The following is a 13,418-nucleotide window of genomic DNA, read 5'->3' as shown; positions in this document are numbered from 1 at the left end:
GCGACAACAGTATTTACTTCTTTAAAACCTAACAATCTCTGGGCAGTTGGCACCAATAACTTCAGTTGGGAATCAGTTGAGATTCTAGAAAAATGTGGTGGGCCGCGATTTTGTTGCAGCAAATTCCGAATTCAGGGAAAACTCGAATGCCCTTCTGCGATACGTATGTGATCATTGAGCAGAAATAATAAAACAGAGAGAGACCCATAAACCTATTAGTTCAGGGGTAACCTGCACAATATCCCCCCTCCCCCCATCAGGAACTCATCTGTTCAAAGAAGAATCCCTAACAGAGGTCGTAAAAGAGTGGGAAGGTATGCATAAACTCTTTCCTAATAAGGAAAAGGCATACACGAACAAAACGGCGAAACCGAAAACCTCTAAACCGGCTCACTATAGATTTCGTAATTCACGAAACACCACTAAAAGAGATCCGCCGTATAACATAGGGGGAGTCATTAAAGACCCTTTCCTTACGCAACATAGCAGGGGAAAGGAGGGAAATGACTTCCTCACCGCAGGATGCCTAGCCTATTTCGTGAATCTGTGGGAAAAGGCGCCAGTGAACCTTTTAAATATATTAAATGGCTACAGAATTCCGTTCAAGAATACTTTCCCCTTAGCGAAATTTTCTCGAATAAACGCTCAGAGTTATCAGACACAGGCATCTGCAGAAATGCCTGTAGAAATACGGGAATGTTAAAATCCCGGACCTTACATCAGTCAGGTTTCTTGTCAGCAATGTTCCTGAGGAAAAAGACAGATGGAGGTCATGGGCCGATACTCAACTTGAGAAGGCTCAACGATTATATTTTAGCCCTGAAATTTTTCCTGATAACGCAGCAATAGATTCATTTGGGTAAAGGAGATTTCATGATGAACCGACCTTTCGAAGGCATATTTTCATGTGCCCACCAATCAAAATCATCGTCGATACTTGTCACTCTTGTAACAGGAGAAAATATACGAGATGACTTGTCTACCTTTCGGATTAGCGAGTGCCCCTTCAGCGTTTGTCAATATTACGAACTGGGTGGGCCAGCAGATTCGTCAAAAAGTCATCCGGGTAATAGTATATCTCGACGATTTTCTGTTTATTGACTAAGATCCGATAATCCTGGAACAACAAGTTACAATTGCTACGGAATATTTAAATAGCCTGGGATGGCAGATCAATCAAACGAAACCTTCGATCAAGGCTTCGTTCAGCATAGAATATCCGGGTATTACCTGGAACACTCATCGAAACTCAACCATTGATGGTTCAAAAGTACTTGTAAAAGTCTAATTGAATAAAAATATTTTGAATTTGAATGTGAAAGGGTGTTTCGACACCGAAAATGCAACAGTTTCAGAAGTGTTGAAGTCAGGATCTCCAAGAAAAAGCTCGATGGAGTCGGCACAATACCAAAGTAAATATCAAAGTTTTTATAGTAATTTTGTAATGCACTTGTTGCTTAATGCATTTGTTATTTATCAATACTTTTTTAAGATTGATTAATTAACTAGGTATCTTTCAATGTTATACTTTGCAGCGCCCTGACGGGGCTTCATGTTGTAATATTATAATATATATATATATATATATATATATATATATATATATATATATATGTGTTTTATGATGTAAGACATGAATGCAAATAAATAAATAAAGAATAAATCTGGACAAACTAAATTTCGCATCAATCACAGTCCCTCTGGGTCGACTTCGTTGCCACCTAATTCAGAAATCATCTCGCTTACTAAAACAACTCGGCCGCATCAGAGGCATCCGATTCCAGATGCTGTGCAAGAACATCTGGAATGGTGGCTAAAACATATGCACAAAACATTACCGATCCATTATCAAGATCCATCAATCTTTGTTACTACAGATGCTACTACTGATACTAGAAGATGCAGCAGAGAAAGACTGGGGTGCCATAGCAAACAGTCGTCACCTGTGCAACCTAAAGGAATTATGGGGTGTATACGAAGTCCTTCGAACACTAGGGCCCAAAATTTCCCACAAAACGCTAATGTTGCAATCGGACAATTGAACGAGCGAGAGCGAGTTTATATAAACAAACATGGTGGCACCAAATGGACAAAGTTATTTCGAATGCTGCGATACAAATTCTAGAATTATGCGATGTAATGAATTGTCACATCATATCTCGTTATATACCGGGGTCTGTACAACGGAATAGCGGACAGGTTGTCAAGAGAGAGAGAGAGTTTTACCAGAATGACACCTCAATATAAGAGGTCTCTCGGTGATATCCCAGGAATATGAAATACCAGAGATCTCTCTGCCTCGAGAAGGTCAGCAGTTGTTCTGAAGCAAGTCAGCGAAGATTTGACCGATACAGAGAGCCAATTTTGCGAAGCATTCAGTGGCAGTGAAAGTATAACTTGGGGTGGATATTTCCGCCACCAGCGTTAATTCCACGAATAGTTCGCCACTTAAGTCAGAAGTACAGTGGAACAGAGTATTAGGGAAACCAGAACTAGACCAAAGGAAATAGAAGCCACCCCTGCGCTAAAATCTAATAGATTTCCGCACAAATTGTGCTCTTCAATGACTGGAACACTTGGAGTTTGCGGCTTGGTTGGTACGTCCAAACAGATAGTATATTGGTCAGAGGAGGCAGTAAAGCTGTGGGAATTATCTGGAGGTTATCGTTTCTGAAAACCTATAGACCAATCTGGTTAAGATGCTGCAGGTACAATCGAGGGACATCCTAGCAGATGACTCTAGTCCACAAGTTTTGGCTAGGTACCAGTGTTACCTTTATTTAAGAGTTATAAAGCTGGCGCCCAGGACCATAGCAGTTCACAAGTCGGTTGCGGCAAACTTCGGAAACCTTGTAAGTTCCTCCGAGCTCAGTTCTCATCCCCTGGTTAGGCAAATACTGAAAGGTATCTTTGCCAAAAAATCTGCTTCATGCTCAGCAGAAGACTTGCTAACATTTTTACATTCATACCAATTTGATTACAAGAGCCTGTTTGCAGTATCAATACACACTTCGGTGCTCCTTCTGTTCTTTCTGCGAAAAGAAGAGTCCACCATTTAACACTTCTATCAATAGGAAAAGATGACTTCGAAGACAAGGGGTACAAAATAATATATTCTGGCCTAAGTTTGGCTCTAAACCTGATTCGGCATCATACAGACAGTCAAGTTGATTACTGAAAAAGATAGAAACCAATTCAGATAATCGATTAGATCTAGTCTTTTTGGTTCAAGAAAACCATTTCTATTTCAAAGATACGCCGTAACACAGCGTGCTTGGATAGCCTGTTCATTATTACGTGGGGAAGAGTCAAGAATGCCTCCCGAACTGTGATCAAAACATTATTTAAAGAAGTCGGCATATCTCCAATAGCAGGCAGCTTTAGGGCAGTAGTTGCGACTTACAACTGGGTTGGTACTTGGTATGCATTGTGATATTGACGGAATTCCGGAAAGGGAAAATTGGCGATCCAGAAACACTTTACTTCTCCATTATTTCAAAGAGATAAAACCAAACTGTAGCTGCAATCCAAATATTATAAGTATAAACTTTACGCCGATTGCGTAGCTAATAAATAACAATGGTATGAATCGCTATCGAATGTTTCAATTACGCATATTACATTACTTAACTACATGTATCAATCAAAGCAATTACGTTAACTTTGGGAAAGTCTGTTCTGTTGATGATATTTTATATTCTTATGTACTGTCGTGATCTAAATTAATTTTGGTAAACAGTTATGTTATTTTGTAATAAACGTTCATAGTTATCGTAAATAATAATGAATTACTGTTATATTTCTCTGTATCAGATATCGTTTCATAAATTAAGAGTCACAGTACGCTTAGCACTAGTCTTGATATATCGAGTGTCATGCACTACGACTAGTCAGGCAGCGCCGGCAGATAATAAACACGTCTCACATGTGGTTCAAGCGTAGGCTCGAACACCTAAATAGAACCGTTTTTCCCCCGAAGGGTAAAAAACGGATATTTAGGTTTCAGCCGTAGCTTGAACCACACCTAAAGGCCTTGCCGGCTCATTGCTCAAGGTACTGAAGAAGATGGCCACCGCGCGCTGCCTGGCTAGGCATTCCATTCATTCATAACAGACAAGGACAGGTATAGTCAAGACATCACGGATTTACCTAGTGTGCGAAAGAGATAGAAGGTGTTGACGACGGATATTGGAAGGGTAATCTCACATGTGGTTCAAGCTACGGCTGAAACCTAAATATCCGTTTTTTACCCTTCGGGGGAAAAACGGTTCTAATAATATGATTTATTCCTATTACTTATGATATAAATTAATTACCAATTAACTAGCAATTAACTACCAATTTTTTCCATTATAAAATAATATTTTATCATGGATGTGAAGTAACATTGTCATAGTACAAAGAATTAAAAAGTCTATGGCCTTTAATAATTTGTATTGTATATTACCCATATTACCTACTCAAAACCTCTGGAGGGACACCTAATTCTACAAAATATCACATTTACGCAAAACTTTAAATGGTATCCTGAAACTCCCTCTATTATACCAATGTTACCCGTTTATACTGTATCGACTCACAATATTTCTAAAGTATGTATGTTTAACATGTTTCTAAAGTTACCCGTCGCCACTATAGCTGCTAATTTTGTTATGGTACTCGTAATAAATAATAATAATAATTAATCAACGTACAGTTGTTTAATTTTTTCGTTTTTCGGATGTTGGTTACTATACTTCTTTGAATTCCCTTTTTTCTTATTTTGACGTCGACGCCAGAGCAAACAGCAAAGTCTGTAAAAAAATTTGATATACTTAAATAATAGTAACTATTAAAAGTAGTAGGAGTAGGCACCTACCTATATTGATTATAATATGAGTTAAATGTACCTCAAAGTAAGAAAATATAATATTTCCGCTACGCTGAGTATAGAAAATCCCATGAAAAGACCGAGTAGACCGCCACAATTAGCAAGAAAATCCGTTTGTCCATACAATTCTGAACGACGTGATGTTATGAATTGCGCTTCCTTAAAGAAAATCATCACTCGAGCGTAGAGAAGGCTGAAAAAAAAAGATACTTAGTTAAAAAATAACTTAATTAGCATCCTAAGTAACGTTACACCGTTTAACGTTATAAGCCATTTTAATATCCTCTTTGTACACATAAAAAAGGGCTAAATCTATGGCTAAATCTCGTTATGTGGTTTTTTCATCAGAGAAATCAAATCAGGCTCAAAAAGGCTCGAAACCAGAGCCATAAAGCAAGTTGAAAAAAATCAGTGCAATACTGGTCCGTTAAATTTTGAAAAACACAGATAATCATATAAAATAGAAAAGTTAAGTACGCTATCGCTTTCGTAATTCTACATCTACCTTCTTCTAGAACCCAGAGCCTTAAAACCAGTTGAAAAAAAAAACTACCTTAACAGGCTTCAGGCTAGAACCCAGAGCCGTAAAGCCAACTGAAAAAAATCTACCCTCATTTCTAAAATTTAATTTTATTGTTTTGGATTACATACTCGTTATCGTTTTCGTCAATCGGTAAGTTGTAAGCTCTATAAATTGCCTTCCAGTCGTAATCAGCCTGCGATGTTTCAGCCTCGTATTCTATGGAAGTACACGCGGGTAGACATCTGCATTCAGATGCTACACGACGAGCTTCACCCAAAGTGTCGTTAGTCTGCTTTTCCGTCGCTATACGAGTTTCAATGTCGGCTGTGACCAGTTCCACTGAAATATAAAAAAAAATTGTCTTCAATCGGTTAAGTGTGAGTCGGACTTGCACACAAAAGAGTTCCGTACCATCTTGTTTTCTCCAAACAACGCGACTTTGGCGAAGTAAATTGTGCTGTGTGGCACAACAAAAAGCCACAAAAACAAACAACAACAAACAACCATCGTACAAGATTTTTTTTTAACTTACATGGTGGCCATTTTGAAAATACTTAGTTTTTATTTATTTAGGCGGCAGTAGAAAAACACATTCTGTGAAAATTTCAACTCTCTACCTATTATGGTTCATGAGGTACAGCCCACTGACAGACGCAGGACGGACGGACGGACAGCAGAGTAGTAGAGTAGTAGTAGAGTTAGTAATAGGCTCCCATTGGCAGTTGGCAATGGGAGCCTATTATTGGTTGGCACCCTTCGCTTCGGGTACGGAACCCTAAATTAGGAAAAAGTTAGCTTACTTTGCGCTTTCTTTATACAAGCTACACTTCCCGCGTTGCACACAGCCATGCCAGGACCGTCTGTGGTAAAAAAAAACATAGTCAAATTGAGAACCTCCTTTTTCTTAAGTCGGTTTAAAAATGATATATACCTAGGATAAATACTTATACTAAATACTAGGTGATACTACCTACACCGTATGACTGAAACGGCTGGTCGGGTTTTTTTTTTTAATATATAACTATTTTATCTGTTGCTATTGGCTGGTCGGGTAGGATGAGGTGAGGGTTGCGGGTGGGTGACAGCGAACCCTCCTCTCACAACCCGTGGTACCTACGTTACGACTCTCGAATCACAACTAGACTAGTTAGTAGGTACCAACCTACAGCACACTACCTAACCTATGTATTACTATTATTTATCACTAGGTACGTCTGGGTCCCGGTTCGCATTTAAATATTGTATTAAGCAGTTATTAATCTGACAGCGATTAATTAATAAAAGACTCACGTGGCATGCCGAAATGGACACATTCGCATCGTGCGTAAGTAAAGTTGGTTAGACATTCCATTTCGCAATTGGCTTGCGTGTACACTTTGAAGTATTGGAGGTAGCGCTCGCTGGGGAAATAGCATTGTCGCCTGCAACAGATAATAAAACATAATCATCATCACCATCAACCCATCGCCGGCCCACTACTGAGGACGCGTCTCCTCTCAGAATGAGAAGAGTTTAGGTCATTTAGAGCCATCACGCTGGCTGGGAATCTATTGTTGCAGTTTATTCTACAACTGCACCTATAAAAAGTTAGTAGGTAATGCTGAAGGGGTTCAAAGAAAACTATAGTGCACTCGACCATGACTTCTGAGCTTTAGAGCAGTGACGGCTCCAGCATCGAGGCATGCTCCGATTGGTTAATCCTCACGAGCGTGTGTTGTGCCGCTTGTAATCATCGACCGCGACAGGTCGTAATGGCAATCAGTGAAGGAACACCCCGCATACCCGCACAGCCCCCGCGCTAACCCGATGCGGCGTGGCGTGCGAGTGTGCGGGGCGTGCCCTCGCCTCATACCCCGACAGATCACCTATACCTGCTTACCTAATTAAATGGTCAAAATCCGTGCACCTGAGCACCTAAATTTAGAAGTCAAGAACTGCAATAAATAAACTCACCTCGTAGGATCGTATGGCTTTAGTCCTTCAGAGGTGGTCATCATTTTCGGTTTGACAGCGACCACAACTTCTTGGGACAGCGGCGATCTAAAATACTGCTGTGAAAGTCGGGGCAGTTCCGCTGGATTGTGAAGTAATATCTGAAATTTAGATGGATGACTATACTCAGTCCTCGGAGATAATATAGGGCTTTTTCTTTCGCGTAATCCTATACAAATGACAAAGACAAAAAGTTAGTGATGACATAATATATCTAAATATAATATTATGCGTCCTAAAATAACGATCATGAATCGTGATAAACGTCGAAACACAAAATATCACAAATGTGGACCCACACAACATTTTAGGAATTCAACATTTATGCCTGAAGATACCTACATAGCTACTAGGTAATTATAATTAAGTTTGAGACCGAGCCTACCTTAAAACCTTGAACCGGTCCTTTGCATAAATAATCCAGTTCTTTAGTTCTAGCCTTCAATAAAAATGTTAATCCAGCCTTAACACCGTAACCCTGGAATGAAAATTTTAAATTAAAATGAATAGGTTTAATAACAAAAATAGCCAATAGCCATCTTCGACTCGTTCGTCTTTTAGAACTCTTGAATTTTGTTTTTGAAGTTTTATATTATTAGCATTTACCACGATCTCACTATAGTATTTTTTTATAAATATAAGGTCATTTATAAAGATGCAAGTATTTATATGAAGTAGATCTTAGGGTAAGGCGAGGCCGAGGGTGAGATTTTGGGAGCGAACAGTGAGGTGAAAAGTAAACCTAGCTAAAACCCTGTAAGTCTTTATTGGGTTGGGTGGGACTTATTGGGTTTTAGCACCGAGGAGTAAATATTTTCTAGTCGTCTTAGCAATATGTACCTACTCCTGCCCTCGAATTATTTGTATTCAGATAAGAACCTACTTACCGAGCCTCTGTGCGGATAAGTTTCTAATGGTGTATGGGGCTGATACCCGGTCTCTAAGCTCCAGCTTTCGTTCTCCGTCCGATTTGAGTACTCCAGATAGTTGTAATCTGTGTTAAGGCTAATGAAACAACGAGTTTTTATTTAGTAAAATATCTACTTATAAAGAAAGTATTTAATTCCATAGGTAATTTACGGCTCGAGCAAGCATCGCTTAGAATAATAGTCGGACTCTTATCTATACTAATAAATAAAATTGGAGTGTCTGTCTGTAATTTCGAAATAACTACCTCATATTAAGCTCATATGGTTATTTGAACGATACCAACACTGAATCACACGTTTTTAAAATTTTTGTCTGTCTGTCTGTCTGTCTGTCTGTCTGTCTGTCTGTCTGTCTGTCTGTCTGTCTGTTTGAAAAGGCTAATCTTTGGAACGGCTGAACCGATTTTGACGGGATTTTCACAGACAAGTAGAGGATTGACCAGGGCGTAAAATAGGCTACTTTTTTAACCGACTTTCGAAAAGGGAGTTGTGTTTTTCTACCTATGTACACCGAAATCTCCGAGATTTCTGAACCGATTTGCGTCATTTCTTTTTTAATCGATAGAGGAACCTTGCGACATTGTGTCATAAAAAATTTGGAGTTCAACTCCTCAATCCTGATGCTGCAGGGGATCTGACCAATCCACGCGGGCGAAGCTGCGGGCATCAGCTAGTCTTAGATAAAAGTAGCCTATGTGTTAATCCAGGATATAATCTATCTCCATTCTAAATTTCAGCCAAATCCGTCCAGTAGTTTTTGCGTGAAAGAGTAACAAACATACACACATGCACACAAACTTTCGCCTTTATAATATTGTGAATAGTGTGAAGTGTACATATCCACGCGAACGAAATCGCGGGTATCAGCTAGTTAAGTATAAATAAATACATTAGATATTGTTGTTTTAAATTTAACTAAATATCTTTAAGTGATTAAAATAAATACTTTTCTACTCGAAACAGTTCCTCGGCTCCCAGCGTGTTAAAAGTATAGCAAAGGCCTTCTTCCGTCAGTATCGGTAGAAACAGATCGGAGCAATTTTCTTTTGGGATATCCTTCCATTTGCATCCGAAAAAAACTTCACTTATATTTGGAGATAACTGTAAAAAAAGTAATTATATATGGATATATGTAAATAGATACTTAAATTTAAAAAAAAAAAAACAGATAGAGTTTGAATTTGAGGTTGAGATTGATTAAGAGTGAGCTCACGAATGCGGTCTCTAGCTAGCTAGGTTTAGTTGGTTAGAGACCGCATTCGGTCTATAGCCTCAGGTCTGAGGAGTTGGAACCCGAAAAGTGACAAAGAATGACAAAGGATGACAAACCTATGGTATGGTGCCTACCCACTAACCAAATTTTTCCACAATCGGTAAGAATCGGTTCAGTTAGAAAAATTAAAATTGCATAGCAAATACCCATTTAAACCAGTTTAAAAACAACATAATCTGAACCTACTTATAATGCTACTGCTGTTGCCTACCTCTTTCAGATTTTCAACCGTAATGTTTCCAGAAGAGAATTTTCTCCCTTTTGCTGGAGCAAGATGATCGTCGCAGACTAGAGAAATGTCTTCAAATAACATTCGCCTGTTTGAAGAAAATGGGAAATAAAAATTAGTGATAACAATAATCTAAAGCTACTTATCTAATAGAGAGAGCCAGTGCGTGCCAGACCTTCGTTATTTTATGAAAACTGAAAGTTTCTCTGTGTATTGTCCACAACACAGGGAGGAACGATCGGCGACTATGAAGATTGGATCATGGTGGCTTTAGGAGATAACAGGTAATAAAGGTGTAAAAAAAATCTTACGTTAAATTATATAAAGTCTATTTTTTTATATTATCTTCGGAATAGTATTAGAAATCACGGCATGCATTGCCAGACGTGTCAGTATCGTGCCAACTGCCAACCCCGACACCTCCTTCCACCTCCATGGGCTCCGTATACCAATGTACAAGAACATTCTGTGATTTAACTCTCTACCTATTATCTACGGTTCACGAGATACAGCCCGCTAACAGTGCAGGCGGACGGAGAGCAAAAGGGTCCCGTTGGCAACCCTTCGGGAACGGAACCCTAAAAATATTGGTATACATGGTTGGTATACCCATTTATACTTTTCAGTGCAAAATGATTTTATTCATTTCCCGAGGATGATTTAAAATTTAAATCCTCCTTGGAAAATGATCGAAATCCTCGGAAAATGAATAAAACCCACCTTTACCTACCTTTTAAATTTTAAAATGTAGGTAATGTGGGTATTCTAATGTGACACATTCAATTTATCTATCTATAGACAATCGAAATAGATTTGTTCCCCGTGCGAAGCGGGGCCAAGTAAACTAGTGTGTAATATTACAGGTTTATCTACTAAAATAAATTAGTGAAAACTATTAGGTGCATAATAATTATGGGGTAGATAGGGGTCGAAAAGACATGTACACTAATTAGTGCAGTTCCCAGTTGGTGAAGTAGGTACTTACTCTTCCTCGGTCAAATTTTTGTAAGTGCTCTCATTTTGGTAAAGATGATAATATTCGGTGAAATTAAATTTCGTTTGTTGTGCCTTTGTTTCGAAACACACGGTCACAGCGGGATATGGGATCTATAAAATGAATGTTATATATACTTTAGTTTTTGGTATTCCCCAATAAATAAATCTTTATTCTTTAATAATTCTCAAAAATAATGTAAATTCGATTATTTTTTCCGCTCAGGACATATCTTTTGAAAACTTATTTGTTAACCGACTTCGAAAAAAGGAGGAGGTTCTCAATTCGTCGGTTTTTAACCCCCGACCCAAAAAGAGGGGTGTTATAAGTTTGACGTGTGTATCTGTGTATCTGTGTGTCTGTGTATCTGTGTATCTGTCTGTGGCATCGTAGCGCCTAAACGAATGAACCGATTTTAATTTAGTTTTTTTTTGTTTGAAAGGTGGCTTGATCGAGAGTGTTCTTAGCTATAATCTAAAAAAATTGGATCAGCCGTTTAAGAGTTATCAGCTCTTTTCTAGTTTTCTTGTAGAAAAGAAGGTTAGATAACCGTTAGGTTCATAATATTAAGTCAATAGACAAATGTCAAGCTGTCAAGATGGACGTTGCCTAAATACATAATTATTTATTTGAAAATGATGTTTTGGAAAACTCAGATACTTTGGATCGTCGGGGGTGTTATAAATTTTTAATTTACACTTGTTTTTAATGTACCTTTATGTTCCCCGATTACTCGAAGACTTTAGTGCTTGTGGTTTTCGAAGTCGGTTTTATTTTTCTTTTGAAATTTTTTTTATCATAAAATGCGAACCTGCCAAACTGGAGTAGAATTTTCAGCAAAGCTTACGATCACTGGACTTTCGTTCCACTTTATCCAAACTTTGCGAATCAACCCAGCGCAGAGCACCACACAGCATGTGAACATGAATAGCCAAAATATTCTGAAACAATACTTAAAATAGAATTTGTCGTAATTTTATTGGTTATTATAAATCCTCTCACCTAAGTACGCTATGCTAATTCAAATTCAATTGACAGCACTTTGCTTGTATAAACGGTAAATTTAAATTAGTAGGTAGTTACCTACCCATAAATTTCATTTCATTTCAACTAAACGTGGCTATCAGCCGAAAATCTAGGGAACACAGTTATGAAATAAAAAAAATAGAAATTATTGTATCATTATTCAAATAAACTTTTACTTGTGTTTCTTAAGGTTATATAGCACATAACCCTGTACTATGCAGGTCGTCAAACTTTCCGCTTTACAACAACGTACAATATGACCGCAGATTCAGATAACCCGAATAATCTGACGCAGCTCAGTTAGTACTTATTTGACCGAAAAAAAAAATGTTGAATTATTCCTTACTTTTCAACAGACGTGCGTTCCTTCTCTCCAATGTATTTAAGACCATGTAGATTAGAATTAGCTGTGTAATCTACCAAATACTGCTTAATTAGACTTATTTTTCCCCTTTTGATCTTTACATTTTCAGCCGCTATGGGTGGATCTTTATTTTCTGGATCAATTGGCACGTTGGCAACGCTCTCGGACCTGAAAATGATTTTCACAAAGGACACCAAAAAAAGTAATATAAATTCTTTAAAAAAATTTTGAGTAAGTAGTAAGTATATGTATAACCACCTGGAGTGTCGCCTCATGCTGACGAGTGACTGTCAAGCTTGCACATCGAAGAATAATCATATTTGGGCTTGGTTTGGGGAGAGCGAAAAATACCCATTACTGCATCCCTTGGGATGTCATATGCCAATTACGAAATTGGAATAGTTACGAAGAATTACACATTTGATAATGTTATTAACATCAAAAAAACATTAAAATACATACTGTGCGATTGTGTCATACTTTGTAAATTAAGTTTCATAGGTGTGTCAACTTATTATTACGGTAAAATGTGATGCGTTAATTAATAATTTTAAATTAGGGAGTTTTATTATTTGCCATTTGTTTTGTACTGACCCGCCCATGTTCACCCCAGTGCAATTAGCTTTTTATATATAACTTTTTAATTATTTTTATGTCCCTAGTGTGTACTGTTGGGTAAGCTGGGGACATGAGATATAACTAGGTATATCCAAAAAGTATCGAAAGGAATTTATAAACCTACTGGTCTTTAAAGCCATATTTATTCAAACTGTACTTTGATTGAAATGATGAATTTGTAAACTAGTTGATGTTGTGATATAATTTGATAAAGTTGTTACGCAAACTTAAAACTAAAGCTACGATGGCTCCAAACTCCGCTGATTATGATACCTATCCCCTTATATATATTTTATTACGATCTTATTTTATTGTTAAATATCTAGTATCTACCTAAGCTACGTGAAATTAGTGAACCTATTTATAGATGCTTTCCCGTATTCAATTCAGATTTTTTTCTAATCGAATGTGCGCAAATACGTCGTAACCTTGACCTACGCCCTTGAAACTTCAACCTTTGATAACTCTCACGACTGGCTGCCTGTAGAGTGTAGACCATTTTTGTATTTCTAGTCCAGACAGATTGCCCTAGCTTAAAACCTACATTTTCGTGTTGTTTGTGTATTGGTATGTGATCGAAGGTCATCCTTAGTGAATGTT

General features: G+C 37.8%; 1 protein-coding gene across 1 annotated transcript; it reads right to left on the bottom strand.

Moving 5' to 3' along the window:
* Window positions 1–4,207: 4,207 nt before the first annotated feature.
* LOC123873955 (pickpocket protein 28-like) lies at window positions 4,208–13,020 on the bottom strand. Its single transcript, XM_045919076.1, has 14 exons — window positions 12,459–13,020; window positions 12,183–12,368; window positions 11,622–11,751; window positions 10,802–10,923; window positions 9,799–9,904; window positions 9,261–9,415; window positions 8,273–8,390; window positions 7,771–7,863; window positions 7,347–7,486; window positions 6,684–6,814; window positions 6,194–6,253; window positions 5,522–5,732; window positions 4,890–5,063; window positions 4,208–4,793 (listed from the first exon to the last, which is right to left on the bottom strand). The coding sequence occupies exons 1-14, from the start codon at window positions 12,473–12,475 to the stop codon at window positions 4,682–4,684; spliced, it is 1,755 nt and encodes a 584-aa protein (XP_045775032.1). The 5' UTR covers window positions 12,476–13,020; the 3' UTR covers window positions 4,208–4,681.
* Between the last annotated feature and the right edge of the window lie 398 nt (window positions 13,021–13,418).

Source organism: Maniola jurtina, chromosome 17 (genome assembly GCF_905333055.1).
Source record: "Maniola jurtina chromosome 17, ilManJurt1.1, whole genome shotgun sequence".
Classification (NCBI taxonomy): Eukaryota; Metazoa; Arthropoda; class Insecta; order Lepidoptera; family Nymphalidae; genus Maniola; species Maniola jurtina.
Note: the sequence above shows the minus strand (reverse complement) of the source record. Positions and strands in the feature narration are given on the sequence as shown.